General features: G+C 37.3%; 1 protein-coding gene across 1 annotated transcript; it reads left to right on the forward strand.

Annotated features, from left to right (window-relative positions):
- The first annotated feature begins 274 nt into the window (after positions 1 to 274).
- FGG (fibrinogen gamma chain) lies at positions 275 to 8,878 on the forward strand. Its single transcript, XM_045465071.1, has 10 exons — positions 275 to 472; positions 578 to 622; positions 1,056 to 1,239; positions 1,344 to 1,437; positions 2,959 to 3,089; positions 3,429 to 3,562; positions 4,462 to 4,646; positions 6,118 to 6,395; positions 7,983 to 8,152; positions 8,653 to 8,878. The coding sequence occupies exons 1-10, from the start codon at positions 395 to 397 to the stop codon at positions 8,665 to 8,667; spliced, it is 1,314 nt and encodes a 437-aa protein (XP_045321027.1). The 5' UTR covers positions 275 to 394; the 3' UTR covers positions 8,668 to 8,878.
- The last annotated feature ends 9,507 nt before the right edge of the window (positions 8,879 to 18,385 follow it).

Below are 18,385 nucleotides of genomic sequence, written 5' to 3' on the forward strand. Positions count from 1 at the left end.
CGTCGAGGTCAGCTCTCTGTATTTGCTCTCAGCCATGTACTGGAAGAGGTTGCGTCACACAGCCTCCCAGGCCCCCTCCCCCCTCCCCGCCATGGCTAATGCTTCACCAGCCTTTGCAGATGAAGGTGCCACAGAGGAGAAAGTTTGAGCTGAGCCAAAAAGGAGGAGCTTACACCTGTGTGCCAAATCTGAGAACCTGACCGAGCATAGGGTGGGAGCCAGGATGAGGAAAAAGACGGGAAACACCTCCCCGCCTTTCTGGAAAGAAGGCCCCGTGATCAGCCCCAGCCACTGGCAGTCCGGCCATCCTTGGAGCTTACTTAAAGGGACAAGGGGAGCCTGAGAAGCCACTGTGCTGACACTTCAGGGCTCGGAGCACCGGTACCCAGACACCATGACTTGGTCCTTGAACCACCAGGGTTTAATCCTCTGCTTCTGTACTCTTTTATTGCTCCCCTCAACATGCCTGGCAGTAAGTGTGCTGTTTATAGAACATAGTTGTTTTACATGGGAAGCTGAAAAGTGAGGACACAGCTGATAAACTAGTGACATTTCTGGTTTTTTTTTCCCCCTCCAGTATGTTGCTACGCGAGACAACTGCTGCATCTTAGATGAAAGATTTGTAAGTAGTTTTCATGTTTCTCACTGTGTTTGAAGTGGGGAGGGGCAGAGGAATAGAAGGAATTCTCTCACAAATCTCATTTGGCATTTTTAACTTTAAAAAACAAAAAACATAGTCTAGGTTTTACCTATTTTTATTAGCAGGTATTTATGCAATTAAAAAAAAAGTTTAACATTTATTTATTTTTGAGAGACAGAGACAGAGCGTGCGTGGGGGAGGGGCAGAGACAGAGAGAAGGAGACACAGAATCTGAAGTAGGCTGCAGGTTCTGAGCAAGCTGTCAGCACAGAGCCTGATGCAGGGCTCAAACCCACAAACTGTGAGATCATGACCTGAGCGGAAGTTGGATGTTCAACCGACTGAGCCACCCAGGCGCCCCTATGCAATTTTTAAAAATCAAGATTTCTAATCACTTTAATTGTTGCATTTTCAGGGTAGTTATTGCCCAACTACCTGTGGAGTTGCAGATTTCCTGTCTACTTACCAAACCGGTGTAGACAATGATCTGCGGACTTTGGAAGACATCTTAAGTCGAATTGAAAACAAAACCTCAGAAGCCAAAGAATTGATCAAATCAATCCAAGTCAACTATAATCCCAATGAGCCACCAAAGCCAAGTGAGAAACTAAATACTACCGACTAAGAAAATGATGTTCTTTTGCTGTTGTTTCAGTGGTTCCACTTGCTTATGTCTTTCTATGTCTCTGATCCTGTATTACAGACACGATAGTGAGTGCTACTAAGGATTCCAAGAAAATGATGGAAGAAATTCTAAAATACGAGGCATTAATTGGAACACATGAATCAAATATTCGGTAAGCGTTTTTGTGTTAATTTACTCTCCCAGATTGACTTAGTTTTCATTCAATATTCCAAGCTTCAATGGAAATAATCTCTTATTTCTTCCCCACTTATAATATCCAGTTGACATTATGCCTATCTTGAACACAGTGGAGGTAGAAGTTTTTAGAGCATTACCAGTTGCATTGGGTTATAACTGCTTTTTAATAATCGTATGGGAGAAAGGTGTTCTAGACATCTTCATATGCTGTTGTGACCAGAATTAATCAAAATGGTCACCACCCACCCACCTTTGGCTTACTACATAAATTCATACTGATGGGAATTTGGTTGTTGAAAATGAAATTCCTTTAATAAAAATGCCAACAAAGAGGTGGTGGGGAATTAGTAAGCAGAAGTATAGGGAGGATCTTGGCTACAACAGTATATTATATTGAAGGCAGGGGAGTAAAAAAAATGTGCTTTAAGAAACTAAGCATAACAAACATTGTAGAGCAACATGTTGATCATGGCACGATGAACGTGCAGTCATGTATTCTCCTCCCTTCACTTGAAAGTAAAATGTGTCTGTTAACAACTTCCCAGGGACTCACTGACTTTCTGAACAGAGGGTCTCGGATACAGTTTAGTTTCTTACACAATTTATTTTCCTAAATTTTTCTCAAAGTAGCATAGGATATTGAGATAAATGGTGACTGGAGAGCAGTGGTCCAGAAGGGATCTATCTTCTGTTTGTCATCAGAGGCCATTGCTATTATTTTTGTGGTTATTACTAACATTGTAATTTGCATTATGATTGCCCATCATTGAAGTTAAAGGAGACTACTGTGCAGAAATTTTCTAAGGTGCATGAGGGAAAAAAGTGGTCAAATAGTTTGTCTATCCTTCTTTATTTCAAAGAAAGATACAATAGTCTGTGTATTATAGATGGTTTTCTATAATTTCTGAATATGTATAAGCAACCCTGTGAGAAACCACAAAAACAGCTTTTTTACTTCCCTCAGACTCTTTCCAAAACTATGTAAACAGAAACATGAAGAAGAAAGAGAAAGTGTCTGTTATTTTATGTAAGATAATGCTCCAGATACTTTTCCTATGTAAGTTATAGACTGAAGTCCACAAATAGATCCTCAGTAGATCTACAGTGAAAAGGAATAGCTTCCACCTGTGTGAATTGCTAGGCAGAACGTTTCCTTCCCTAGGAATATTCTGTCCTAAAAAAACATCAGGCAGTCTTCCTATTAACCAGGCTCAACACTCACGTAGGCTGTTATCTGCTGCCCTTTATGCAGAAGGTAAAAATCAGGGTGACCACTTACCACGATACTGCTTATCGATAAGCACTCTGTTATTTTCTTTTCCAAAAAGCTTAGAACTCTAATACACCTCAATTCGGTACCATAGTTTTATATTTCTTCCAAGAATGAAGCCATTTATCAGGAAGTACTTCTGGAGACCACAAAGTATTTTGTAATGAAAATACAAAATTACTCCTCTGAGGGGAATATTCTGTTACCTTATTCTTCTGCTTATAGATTTTTGCAGGAAATATATAATTCAAATAACCAAAAGATCAATAACCTGAAACTGAAGGTAGCCCAGCTTGAAGCAAAGTGTCAGGAACCATGCAAAGACACAGTACAAATACATGATACAACTGGGAAAGGTATGTGAAAGGTTTATATTGGGATTATTTCTATCACAGCAAATACATAAAGCAAGGAGAATGTATAGGAATGTATACTTTGGAAAGTGTTTAGAATAATTTGCAAAGTGTTTATAGGAATGAATAGGAATAACACGGAAAGTGTTTAGCCATTAAATCTAAGGTGTCCAATTGCTTAGACCTTTCTTGAGTAGTTGAAAAGAGTTTGAAAGGAATGATGATGAGAGAAGAAAATGCTTCTTGGGACAGCATGTTAAAAGCTCACTATGAAGGCTGGAACAGTCTAACAGGGATTTCAAACCACAGTAACACCTTCTTCTGCTCCTTCTCCTCCTTCAGACTGTCAAGACATTGCTAATAAGGGAGCCAAAGAGAGTGGGCTTTACTTTATCAAACCTCTGAAAGCTAAGCAGCAGTTCTTAGTCTACTGTGAAATTGATGGATCTGGAAATGGATGGACTGTGTTGCAGAAGGTATTTTTTCCCTCACCCTGTATATTTAATGAACGCCCAGATAAACATCCTCCATATGCCAGAAACTTTTGCAAGCGCTTGCTGAACATTAACTCAATTAGTCCCCACAATTTCCCTATGAGGTAGGTACAATCATTATCTCTATAGAGGAGGAAACTTAGGCACAAGAGGTTAAGTAACTTGTCCAAGGTCACATAATAAGTAACACATAATAGGTCATATAATAAGTAAAAGAGTCAGGATTTGAACCCAGGCAGTCTGGCTTCAGAGTCTGTGCTTTGACTCTACACTATGTTGGCACTGCTGTTATAGATTCACTATAGCATATAACCACTATCAGAATGACAAAGAACTAGAAGAGACCTCTTTCATGAGGCAGCACAAGATGTAAGGCTGCCCATCACAAAGAGAGAAAGTCTCCCAGAGGATACGGTTGGGTTATTCCAAGACAAGCCCATCTGGTGTCTCTGGCACTCATTGCCCATTCTTTTACTTTTTGCTTATCTTTGATCACTGTTACAACTAATCTGCAGGGGGCGCTCAGAGTGAGTGATGGAAGCGCTCGTTGGTAGATACAGATTGAGCAATTAGCTTGACCTTTCTACCATCAGTATAAAAATCAGCAATATCAAGTTGGGGTTCTGAAGTCCTCTAGGTGCACCAGACACTCTTTTTAAAAAGTATTTCTCTTAATCCTCTGGTGTAATCCTGCAGCAACCCTATGAAACAGGCATCATTCTTCCATTATTCCACCCTACGAAACTAAGGCAGCTTGCCCAAGTTCACTTAGTAAATGGTGGAATCATACCGTCCATATTTTCAACAAGGTGTTTATAGCATTTTCTTTGTGTGCACTGATAATCCACTCTCCCCTTTTGTCCATGCAATTGTGTAATTAGAGGCTTGATGGCAGTTTGGATTTCAAGAAAAATTGGATTCAATATAAAGAAGGATTTGGACATCTGTCTCCTACTGGAACCACAGAATTTTGGCTGGGAAATGAGAAGATTCATTTGATAAGCACCCAGTCTGCCATACCATATGCATTAAGAATACAGTTGGAGGACTGGAATGGCAGAACCAGGTACTGTTTAGAAAGGACTTCTATTTCTTGGTGTAGAGACTGTCTGGAATGTGCACTTTCCAACTATCAATAGACCAACATCAAAGACAGCCTGACAAATGCAAAGAGCACATCCAACCATTTTCCTCAGAAGTCAGTTTGGTTCTTGGGCAGTTCAAAGACATAGGTCCTATCCAGGATGGGTAGTGTTTTGGTACAATCTACTTACCCTGGAACCGTACAGAATAATAGCTAATATTTGCTGAGCATTTAATATGTACTAGACATCAAGTGTGAAATTATAATTTAATCTAGTCCAAATAACTATTTCATGAGGAAGGTACTATTATTAATCTCACTTTACAGATTAACTTTCCCAAGGTCACATTGCTGGTGTATGGTAAAGATTGGATTTGAACTCAGGTAGTTTGACTCTATAGCTTGTCCTCCTAATGACTATTTTGGTTGAAAACTGAATCCAGGCTTTTCAAATTTCCTGGCAGTTCAACGACAATTCAGTCAAATCCATGAGCTACCTTAAAATTAAATCTTCTAGTTCCTTTGGTAACATAAAGTCCCCTCTATGCCCAGAGCTATCAGGGACCTTTGAGCATAGTATTCCTAGTTAAAATTCACAAAAATATTTCATACTTTTGTTGCGTCTACAAAATAATGAAATATATTGTCTCCAAACTTGTATTTTTAATTTTTTTTCATCAGAAACTACCACAGTCAGCAGATCTTCTCTTAGGAGAACACCTCCCATTTCCCAAGCACTGGAGATTAGGAAAGAGGCTAAATATTTTCTGAAAATTTCTATTCATGCACCAAGGCCCATTCTTTCCTGCAGTCCATAGAATTCTGGCCCTTATTCACAATTCCCTCCCCCCCCCCACCCTGGGGAAGATTCTGATCATACAGCTTATGTTTTGTGGGCCACACAGGGACCATTTCATTCATGTGATGCTCTAGGAAGCCCTCCTTCTTGCCACTACAACACTGCCTTGGGAAAGAAAAATCCCTTTAGGACCTCATCCTTCAGATGACATTAGTGACTAATAGAGGTGTAGTTCCTTCAAGATCATTAGATTAATGATCACTCAGTGTCATTTGCTATGGTTTATAACTCCATGTGCAATGCTAAACACTTAGATAAAGGTGGAAAACATGAAATTAGATTCATCCAAACACCTGAGTTTGATATTAGGACTCTATAGGCAAAAAGCATTAAAATGGCTGATGTTTTTAGTTTACATTGGGATGCCTTGAAGGCTTCTAGACCCATCCTGGGTGGTGTTGACGAGTTCTGAACTGATTCACACATCCATTGCCTCTTGCCAGATTTGCAGAAAATTTGACTCAATGAGCGCATTTCAGGCTTATGAAGCGAAGTTAAACATTCTAGACAATTTTCTTATGGAAAAGGGAACTTCTGAGGTCCCTTGGTCCTAATGAGGGTCAAGATATGATGTCTCTATTCCCTTCTTTATAGTACTGCAGACTATGCCATTTTCAAGGTGGGACCTGAAGCTGACAAATACCGCCTGACATATGCCTACTTTATTGGTGGAGATGCTGGAGATGCCTTTGACGGCTATGATTTTGGCGATGATCCTAGTGATAAATTTTTCACATCCCACAATGGCATGCAGTTCAGTACCTGGGACAATGACAATGATAAGTATGAAGGAAATTGTGCTGAACAGGATGGATCTGGTTGGTGGATGAACAAGTGTCATGCTGGCCACCTCAATGGAGTTTATTACCAAGGTATAGATTTCTTCCTTAGATATGTGAACTAGTGTATAGTCTATATTTTTATAAAAGGTAAAAAACAGATATAAGAAAATAAGAAATAGTTAGTAAAGATGTTGGGGGGCTTATTATATAGCTCTTTATTTTATTTATTTATTTTTTTAATTTTTTTTTCAACGTTTATTTATTTTTGGGACAGAGAAAGACAGAGCATGAACGGGGGAGGGGCAGAGAGAGAGGGAGACACAGAATTGGAAACAGGCTCCAGGCTCTGAGCCATCAGCCCAGAGCCCGACGCGGGGCTCGAACTCATGGACCGCGAGATCGTGACCTGGCTGAAGTCGGACGCTTAACCGACTGCGCCACCCAGGCGCCGCTATAGCTCTTTATTTTAAACCAGAATTGGATAATACTAAACTTATACCTCAAATTGGCCCCACTACAAGAAATCCACCCGGTTGATATTTCTTCTAGACTTACCATATGTATGATCTGGATGGGCTAACATTATCATATTTATGCTTGTTAACATATTAGCCTGGTGCGGCTTCCCATGAGCTGGGTGACAGATATAACCAGTGAGCAGTGAGCAGGTGTCCAAAGGAATGGAGTAAAGATCAGGGAAATAATGGTAAGGGCACAGTTCCATGAAAGCTTGAGAGGAAAGTACAGCCTGAGAAGTGCAGGCACTTATTTTAGACCGGGGGTAGCAAGCTGTAGTTTGCTCAAGGCTGGAATACTTCTGAACAGTGGACTTACTGATAAACTATTGTTACTACTCAGCAACTATGTATTGGGGAGGCCCTACTAATTCCAAAAGCTCTATTAAGATAAGCAATCTTACCTCCTCTGGGCACTGTGCTAGCCAATAGATGATTTGTAGTCCTCTTAAAAGCTATTTTATCTTTTGATTTTCACAACGTTCTCCCCCACCCCCTCCACTTTTAAACGTACCTTTGCACCTACAAACCATGCAATTAGAAGACACTCTCAGGGAAGGTGTTTGATCCACATGACTCAGACTAGCCATGTTGATAGCTTGTGGTATACTCCAGCATTGGACTCAGACAATCCTTTACAAAATCACATGGGATCTAGTGCCCAAGGACAAGGAGAAGGCAAATCAATGTAGTCTCCACTGTGTAATGGAGAAAAAAATAACTTTCCAAAACTGTTTTCTAAAGTACTTTCCAGTGAAATTGTGTTTTTAGATGACTCAAGGTCATCTCATCAGGAATTGTGACTGCTGCCATTCTAACCTGCTTGTGGAAAGATGATCAGTAATAGCTGATTCCAGGATGGCTAAGCTCGGGAAGAGAGGCAGATTGGGGAAATTTGGGATTCTTGCTCTGTTAGTAAGGGAATACATTTATGTATGGATGTGATCAAGAAGTAGAATACAGATATAAGGGGTTGATTCATAATAGAGTGTATTTTAATTGTAAATCAGGATTTATGATTTTTTACGGATTTTTCTGATAGTAGATAACACTATAAATTTGATGTAAGTGACAATGTATTTTGTAATAAACCATTCTTTATAGACTTTCTGAGATAAGGATAATCAAGAGTAATTATATGTACATCTACAATTTATTTTAGGTGGCAGTTACTCAAAAACATCTACTCCTAATGGTTATGATAATGGCATTATTTGGGCCACCTGGCAATCTCGGTGGTATTCCATGAAGAAAACCACCATGAAGATAATCCCATTCAACAGATTATCTATTGGAGAAGGACAGCAGCACCATCTTGGGGGAGCCAAACAGGTTGGACCAGAACACCATGTTGAAATAGAATATGACTAAATCGTTTTACCTTGAGAATTAACTGTTAATTTCTATTAGTTTTAGAAACTTTTCTGAAAGTTTTTCTTACCCTATTTATTAATTTTAAGTCTTTTATTAAGAGTATTTAGCCTTAAATGGAAATTAACACTCACTTTGGATTATATTCCCAAATTACTGAGCTCAGAGTTGTTTAAAATGTGTTTAAGAAGATAACATTTTAGCTTATTTCCTAAATCTATAATAATAAAATTATTGCCAAATTTTGAATTTTAATGATAACATGTCATTTTGTCTTGATTTTTTGTTTTTATTATTTCTTAAATATTTTAGTATATATGAATAAAATCAGAGTAAATTCTAGCATTTCAAAGGCCTAAGTATCTTTTCCATGTTTATTAACCCCAAATCATCCATCTTTAATTCTTCTTTTTAAATGGACAGAATTATATCTTTTTAATATATTTTTGTTTTGGTCTTAGGCTGGAGACATTTAAAAGGCCATTTCAAAAGTGATTTGCTTTTTTAAAAGGACTTTATCTGAACAGAGAAATAAAATATTTTTCCTATGGGACAATGGACTTGCAAAGCCTCACTTCATTGTAAGAGTAAGGAAGAACCCATGTTGAGAACTCCACTAACAGTTTTATGCTGATGATAATTTATCTACATGTCATTTCAATAAACATTTTGTTTCCTAATACTAGATACATGGTATCTTTTATTGATCCTGAAAAACCATCACTTTCCTTCAATTCAGTAATTTCAGTTGGGCAATCATCAGTAGTTGCTGAGTTCTTAGTTTATGCTGAACCTTATCTTGACTCTTAGGTAGTTATGAAGAAAATAGAAATCATGGCTTTTGTCCTCCAGGGGATATAAGACAATTATAGGAGAATACAGTAAGCCTAAGTGACAAAATTTGGTATAAGAACATATACACAAGTCACCATCACATAACTAAAGTTCACGGTACCCAAAGTACAACTGGACATATAAGGCTGTTTGGGAATTATCCCAGAAAAAACGTTTAGTTGCAGACCCTGCAGCTAGATGTGGGCACCCTGAGAGGACTGCATGTGACTCAGAACAGAGAGCTTTAGGGCATGCTCTGCTCTGTCCCTCCCTAGTAACTGATGAGGTGAGTGGAATGGAGCCATGACTTCATGCTGAATCCTGGGATGTTGAGGTTTTAGCAGCCAGAGATAGGAACTGGCAACTTTTTGTAAGGAATAGCAAAGTCTATATAAGTTGGCATAAAGTTGACCACGGAAAGTAACTGATTTTATGAGAGGAAGGTCCAGTTGTTCTGTAGTCCTCAGCTTTGGCTTTGGATTCTCTTCCTTTCCACAATTTCTTTCCTAATTCTCTCACTTCCTTGTTTTCATGAGTTCTGATTTTTATTTTTATTTATTTTTATTTTTTTAACATTTATTTATTATTGAGAGACAGAGAGACACAGAGTGTGAGCAGGGGAGAGGTAGAGAGAGGGGAAGACACAGAATCTGAAGTAGGCTCCAGGCTCTGAGCTGTCAGCACAGAGCCCGACACGGGGCTCGAAATCACAAACTGTGAGATCATGACCTGAGCAGAAGTCAGTTGCCTAACCAACTGAGCCACCCAGGTGCCCCATGAGTCCTGATTTTTAAATATCCTAATGAGGAGTTAAAAACAGTAAGTCAACTTCTAGGTATACAACCAAATACCTGTGAGGCTTTGGGATAAGAAAATTGATTCATTGTTTGCAACACTCATTCATTTATGTATGCCTGAAGCATTCATTCAATTAACATTTACTGAATGCCTTCTCTGTACTAGCCATGGTTCTGGATAGTGGGGATACTGCACATAGTGGTATTTTTCTTCCTCCCAAACTTGTTCTATTCCATCCAGTTCTCAAGTTCCAAAAAACCCAGCGACTCATCTTCCAGTCTTCCTTGTTCTTCCTCCCCCATACCATCAAGTCTGCCAAATCCACCTGCTAAATATTTGTTATTTTCATTTCCTTCTCTATATCCCCTGCCACCATGTTAGTTGGGACATACAACATCTCCTGTCTGCATAATGGCAATCATCTCCTTCCTCTCCTGCATCTTGCCTTCCACCTTGCCTGCTCCCACCTCGTCATGCTTCAAACTACTTTTACACTCAGAATGCATACAAGACTGCATTCCCTTTGTGAATCTATAAAATTCTCTAGGTGAGCAATTTGGTCATAGATAAGAAGAGTTGATTAATACCGTAAGTTTTGTTGTAATAATATCACTTCAGTGATTTATCCCAAAAAATTATTTTTGAAGAATAGCCATGTAGAGAAATATAATATAGCCATATAGCTAATAAGTGAAACATTTAGAAAATATTTCATAGTGGAAGAATGAACAAGATGATTTATTAGTACAATAGGATCGAATGCAATGATTACATAATAAGTATAATATCTCCGTATAAACATGGAAACATTTACAAAATAAGTGAAATTTTAAGATGAAAAAAATTCTAGAATAATTAGGTAAAAAGTATCTATGCATACATTTTGAACAAAATGTAATCTTGACATGTATATATTCTTTGTACATATTTATTCTCCCCAACCAATCTAATGTAAAATTTAATAAACATACTAGAACACAAAATACATATAAGGAAGTCCAAAATCTTTTCTGATTTTTCAAATGATCACTTACTCAGTGCTTCTTCTAAAATATCAATTATAACATTCTTTCAAAAACATTTCAGAGCTCCCTGTTTTGGGGAGTGTCCCAAATATGTATTGGTCTGCATGTTGGATAAACCGGCAATGGTTGTTAGAGGGGGGCTGACTGATTGGTAGAGAAGGGATTCTAACTTTCTCTGTATATATCTCTGTGTTGTTTGATTTGCTATCATGAGTACATATTAAATTTAAAGTTAATTTTAAAACCCAATGAGATCGAGACAAACAGATGAACTACAAAATCCTATTTGTTTAGTTACTAATATTCGATGGTAATTATCAAAGGGCTACAGTTTCAGAAATAAAGCATTAAAAATACTTCCAGACTCAGTTGGATGATGTCTCCACAAATAAATAGAAATAGAAAGGATTATTTTGACAAACCTTAAAAAGTCTACTTTTAAGTGAAACGAAGAGTTTGAGGCTTCACAGACAAAGATTATTTTTCTTCACAGCTCAAATCATTAGGTGACTTACTCAACCCTTTCCCAGACATGCAAAAACTCAGGTCACTGCAAAATAGGCAGGCTAAGTGCAAAGCAAACATGCATGGTCCCACCATTTGAAAACCCTGCAGAGGGAAGCTTCCAAAAAGGAAGTTCTTGTACAGGTGTGCTGATACCATGACTTCGCTCCTGAAACTACAAGGCAGAGTTCTTTCATCAACAGGCTGGAATAACCATTTATGAACAAATATCAAGATTTTCAAATCTCTCTCTGAAGTGCTGTAGCTTTTTTTTTTTCAATTCTCTTTATGCTTAGTAGTTGTAAAGATTATGTTTCAGATTTGTAGGTGGGTTGAAAATGAATGAGAAAGGAAGAATATTAAGTATAGACAACATACTAGGGAACTTGACCAGATCTAAACTTTTTGACTCTGGACTCTAACCAGTATAAACTAGCCAAAGTATTTATGGTAGAGAGCTTTGGTTATTCAGCTGATAAGAGTGAAAAACAAAGTACACATGTAACCCTGTGGAAAATATAGCTCCTTGATGGTTTTTTATCAGTTTGATGTAGCTCCAAAAGAGTGTTTGGGGAAGGGGAAAGAATTAAAAATAGTAAGAGGAGATAAAGTAGATGGATAATAATAAGTTGGTGATAAAGAGACCAAGAATATGGAAAAGATTGTTTCAGGTATCTTTTGGGGGGGCATGTATATCCCTCAGAGGCAGAGACTGAGTTAATCATAATCTTGGTACACTATTCTCATTCATCTGTGCTGGGTCATTCTTTTGATTGATTCTTTTATTCAAACTTCCTTTTCTTCCATTTGTCTCCTTAATAGACAATTATTTCAATACATTTGATGTGTTTATTTGCATACATTCTTATAAATCATGAATTATTCTTTTGTGTTATATATTTTTAAATTATATAAAAGGCACTGTGTTATAAATTAGTATTATCTGGCTGGTCCCCAAATTCTTTGTGACTGGTCCATGTTAAGATAGGTAGAAAAATTAAGGATTTTCTAATGTAGAAACATTTTTTCCTATATTATCTTCGCTCTGATTATAGTCACTGAAATGTAATTTTATATCTTTGGAATCTAATAATAGAAATTTGGGCCTATATTTTATACATCCTTTTTTAAATTTCATTTTTCTAGTAATTATTTTTATTTCATTTTATAATCTAATAGGTCTATGATTGTTTAGATATTTAATAAAATGGTCCTTTGGCTCAGTTGGCTAAGTGTCCAGCCCTTGATTTTGGCTCAGGACATGATCTCACAGTTTTTGAGTTCAAGCCCCACATCAGGGTCTGTGCTGACAACACAGAGCCTACTTGGGATTCTCTCTCTCTCTCTCTCTCTCTCTCTCTGTTCCTCCCCTGCTCGTGTTCTCTCTCTCTCTCAAAATAAATAAATGAATATTTTTTTTAAAAAAAACTACAAAAAAAAAAAAAAAGAGAGGAACACTGTTAAGGAGAAAAAGAGAAACACTGCTTCACTGTATTTATTATTTTTTTCATTCAACTCTATGTTAAGATCTACCCACAATCTGAGTATTTTGTAATTTCCCTTAATTTTCTTTTGAACCCAAGGGTTATAAAGTGAGTATTACTTGGTTTTTTAAAATTATCTATTTTTAATTAATATCTAAATTTATCATTATGGTCAGAGAACATAGTATTGATATTAGTTCTCAGTTGTTTTTTTTTTTTTTTTGAGATTTTATTTTTAAGTTATCTATACACCCAATGTGGGGTTTGAACTCATAACCCCAAGATCAAGTGTTGCAAGCTCTTCAGACTGAGCCAGGCAGGTGCTCCTTGATATTGGTTCTTCAGAGAGTCACTAATTATTCTGGGACAGAGGATATTATCAGAGAATTAATTGATCCCATAAGAGTCTACATAAATCATAGTCATTCTCCAACAATGGTCTACACACCAGAAGAGTATTAATATTTTTTCTCTTAAGGAGAAAAACAAACTAAAGACATACAGTCATCAGCCTCATAAACATAAGCCTTGATCCCAATGGCCCGATAGCCATGGCCAACTATGAGTACTCATAGTAGGTTTGACCATTGACTTGTAGAACACTCCTTTGTGTCAGGTTTGAAAGACTTTGGGAAGACTGTCTGGCACAATTTCAAGCTCTTGCTTATTTCAATTTAATTGGGAAATATCTGAAGGTACAAACTGAGATAAATTCTGGATCATGATATTTAATCAGGTTTACAACTAGGTCAAAAGTGAGTTTCCCAAATCCAAAATCCAGTACTCTTGGCCCTCACTCTCATTTCCCAGGTCCTCTCGTGGGTTTTCTTTTACTGGCAACTTTGAAAGCACAAAATGACCTGCGGTGGATGGGAAACCTCCCTAAATAAATCTAAGTGTTGACTTCCCCTCAATAAACACAGCAGGGCAGATTCCACTCTGTGATGAAAGTGGCTCTTTCAAATCCTCTGGGGCAAATAGTTAAAGTGTGACTTTAAAAAAAATTTGACCTAACGTTTAAGAGACCTTGGACTGGCAATGTTTTCCTTCCTAACTTGCTCTCCTTACATCACAAAGCTATGGTAAAGGTCAAATGAGAGAACATATGAAATTGCTTCAGAAATAAAAACAAAAACAAATTTTTTATTTTGTTTTGTTTTGTTTTCTTGCTGCTAAGATTGGTATTGCTGCATGGGATTTGAATCCAACGTCATTTAAGTCTGGAGATATAATTTTAAAATTTTAATGTTCTTTGCTGTTATTTTTTAGCAATGTTTTTCTTTTTTAATAACTTTTATAAATTTTATAATTTTATTTTGTAATTTTTTTGCAGGAAAGTTACAAAGATACTACAGACAGTCCCCTGTACCTGTCACCCAGTTTCCTGTAACGCTAACATCGGACATTACCATGATTCATTTGTCAAAACTAAGAAACCAACTCTAGTAGTTCTTATTCCCTACCTGGCACACGCTATTTATTCTGTTCCACCAGTTTTTTTATAAATTTTTTTTATGTTTATTTTTATAAACATTGAGAGACAGAGACAGAGTGTAAGGCAGAGAAAGAGAGGGAGACACAGAATCTGCAGCAGGCTCCAGGCTCTGAGCTGTCAGCACAGAGCCTGACCAGGGGCTCAAGCTCATAGACCAGGAGATCATGACCTGAGCTGAAGTCAGACACTTAACTCACTGAGCCATCCAGGTGCCCCTCTGTTCCACCAGTTTTTACACTAACGTCTTTATTTCTGTTCCAGGATCCTAGCTAGGATACAACATTACATTTAGTTGCCACTTTTTAGTCAACTTTTGTAAGCATTTCTTAGTTTGTCCTTGTATTTCATGACATCGACTGTTTAGAGGAGTATATTCTGGTATACTGGTAGTATTTTGTAAACTGTTCTCCACCTCGAGTTTCTCTGCTGTTATTCTCAGTAATTTTTTGTTTAATTTTATCTAAGCAAAAATTTACCCAAATGCGTTCTTCAAATTGCCTTGGTTTTACTGTAGAAAAGACCCATTTAAAATAGGTTCCAATAGGAATCACCAAGAATTAAATTGATCTTGATAATTAAATTTACTCATACTTTTCATATAATTTCTTGCTATGGAACATCTAAGTTCCTTACAAATGCTATTTCCCCAGATCTCAATAGATCATTATTAAATCAGTACCAACTGATACATCTTGTTTGCTAATCTCTAACAGAACCACAGTGAAATCGGCAGAGAAGTGTGCCAAATTTAATGGATTTAAGGTGTATGACATTAGGATGAAACCATGTTGGTGATATTAACACATCAATTGATTATTCATTTGTATAATGGTTTAACTTTTCAAAAATAGTATTTATATACTTTAATGCATGTTCAAGGCAAACAATTTGATACATCCAGTAAAATTTACTAAAGCACATCATAAGTAAAATTAATTTATCTTGAAAATGAATTATTTAATTGATAAACACAGTCAAAAAATGAGAAGAAGTAAAGCAATGGGAAAAATTCAGGGGCCTCATTTTCACTCATCCTTCTCCCTTCCCCTCCCTTCCTCCCTCTTTTCTTCTCACTCTCTTTCTTCCTCCCTCTCTGCTTCACTCACACATACACACGTGTCACACATACACACACTCCGAACTACTTTAGTGGAAACTTGATTAAAAGTACTTAAGCAGAAGACTGTGAGAATAATGCATTAGAACATAACAAAGAGAGAATTATTAATCTATTATTGGAACGTTATAAAATTACGTTCAAAAATACCAAGAAACTATTCAATTACATGGCTATTAATCTGGAAACAGTTCAATTTTAACAAATAAAGTAGATTTCTTTCCTGGCTAAGTAGATTAAAGAGAAAGGCAGTGTGACAGAATCAAAGATCAAGGAAAGCTCTTCCCCTGCCCCCTCCTCCATTTTATAAATCCAGTTCAGAATCATTTCTGTGTGTTTAAGGAAATCCCCATCTTTTCTCTAGAGCTATAATTGCTAGGGAAACTATTTGGGACCATCAGGGTACTGATAAGTTCCAAAAGTAAAAGTGCCATTAGTCACTCCTACATGTTATCATCAACAACTCATTCACCTTTCACAGTAAACAGCTTGGTTAAAGACAAACTTTTGCAACAGCCCTGAAATGCAGGAGACAAAGAGAGAAGATCAGATACACAAAGCTAAGCAGCCTTGCCAGTGTTTTCCAGTGACTCCTTTATAGATTAGTCACTGCTGTAAAACCTGAGGCAGAGGACCCGAAAGAGTATTGTGAAGTACCAGAATTGCCTAAATTTTTACAATCCAAGGATTTCAAATTTTAGAAATTAATTTTAGTACTTTCTCACTGTGCATTTAATATTGTTTTGATAAAATATGTCCTGTCAAAGCAATATTGTCTTCTGGTTATTAGGACAATAATAAGTGCACACAGATTCATACAGATTTATGCTAGAAGACATAGCGAATATTTTTCAGAAGCATCTTGAATTTTTAGACCTGAATTAAACCAGATATCTTAAGGAACATTTATACAAAATGTAACAGAAAGTAATGCAGAGATGATTCTCTGCTCTGTATTTTAACAGTACTTTGAATACACATCACAGAATTTTTCCTTTCGTGTTGTATTAGGTTAAACCATGGGAAACTGCACATATTTATCATTTGGACCTACAAAAATGGCAATTTTATATGGCTTAACTTCTTAGCTACATATTGATTTCCTCACTGATTTTAGGTACAAAACTATACACACGTCATTTGCCTTTCTATTTCAAGAACACAGCATGCAGGGCTGACAAGTAGTAGGCATGCAGTAAATGGTTATTACAGTTAAACAAATGAAGGAATAAGTGAACTGCTTTGAGAATTCAATACACGTAGAATAAATGCGTAAAGAAAGAGATGTTCTCTTACTTCCCTGGGATATAGCCCAGGGGAGGACGAATATCTCACTCAAAAGAAAGCTGAGGATTTGTCTTGTTTTGTTTGGTTTGTACTTGTTATGTTTACACAATGGCTATATATGTTACTCTTCATGCATAAGTTTTGATAGCTCAGAGCCTGAAGCCTTCTTCGAATTCTGTGTCTCCCTCTCTCTCTGCCCCTTCCCACTCATGCTCTCTTTCTCTCTCTCAAAAATAAATTTTACCAAAAAACGTTAAAAAATAAAAGCCCTGAAGCATAATGACAGCTGTAGAATTTCTATTCTTTTTACATACATTATATACCATTCCAGGCCTGCCAGATGTTACAGGATAGCAAATATATGAATCCCTGCAATTAAATAATTGTAATTTGTGGAATATAATATTAATTTCAAGAGGATAAATAATCCCTCTCATTGGTGTTAAAAAATTAGGATATAGTCATCTCTGGGAAAAATACAATACTATAGAAGTTATGGCTTAAGAAATGAAATTTCTCAGATTTTGCCCACAATTTATATACTTGTAAAGACATCCTTATTGTCACATGCTTTTAAAAAATGGTACTCCTTGGGATGCCTGGGTGGCTCAGTCGGTTAAGTATCCAACTTCAGCTCAGGTCATGATCTCACAGTTTGTGGGTTCTAGCCCCACATCAGGCTCAGAGCCTGGAGCCTGCTTTAGATTCTGTGTCTCCCTCTCTCTCTGCCTCCCCACCCCCCCATTCACATTCTGTCTGTCTGTCTCTCTCTCTCTTTCTCTCAAAAATAAACATTAAAAAAATTTAAAAAAAAATGGTACTCCTTGTATTATTTGTTGTCTGTTTGTCTGCATGGCTTCCTGGTGAAGCAAAACCTGCTTCTCTGTAGGTTATAATACATGGGTGGAGGGCCCAGCGTGGTTGGTGCCCAGTCCTGCAGTCCTACAAAAGGGCCTGGTTATGGAATTCTGGTACTGGAGAGACAACACGGGAACTTTCAATTCTGTGGCACTAGGACATTCTAGGAACAATAAAAGCTACCATTTCTGGGACTCCTACTGTGTACATCCAACATGTTATATATATGCCATGTTATATAATCTTCAAAACAACTCTGCAATATAAATATTGCCATCCCCATCTTACAGATAAGTAAACTGCTTAGAGAATTTAGTTTGTCCATGTCACTTAGCTAGAATCCAGATCTCACTCTCTGCAAAGGCCATTATTCTTCCGCCATACTGTGCTGCCACTGTGACAGCCTTCCATTCCTCTAACAAATACTTACTAGTATTTACTCTCCACCAGACCTTGCACTAGGCAGTGTGCCTTGGCCTCATGAAGCTTAGTGCGAAGGAGAGACAGACAAATAGCTTCCCAAATATACATTATCCTGTAGTGATAAAATATTACGAAGTAAAACAAAACTGGGTTAATGGTATGGCTGCTCTTTGTGTTAGCTAAAGAAGGTCTCTCTGAGAAGGCGTCATCTGAGAAGAGCCCTGGATGTGCAGATACTTGAGGGAACTGTGGAACAGCAAGGCTAAAAGCTAAAGGTGGTGCCTTGGAAACGCCCTGATGTGGCCCAGAGCAGTGGCATTCAGTCAGACTGTTTTCTCTTAACTTACTTTCAATTAGGTTGTGTTCAAC

This window comes from Leopardus geoffroyi, chromosome B1 (genome assembly GCF_018350155.1).
Source record: "Leopardus geoffroyi isolate Oge1 chromosome B1, O.geoffroyi_Oge1_pat1.0, whole genome shotgun sequence".
Lineage (NCBI taxonomy): Eukaryota > Metazoa > Chordata > Mammalia > Carnivora > Felidae > Leopardus > Leopardus geoffroyi.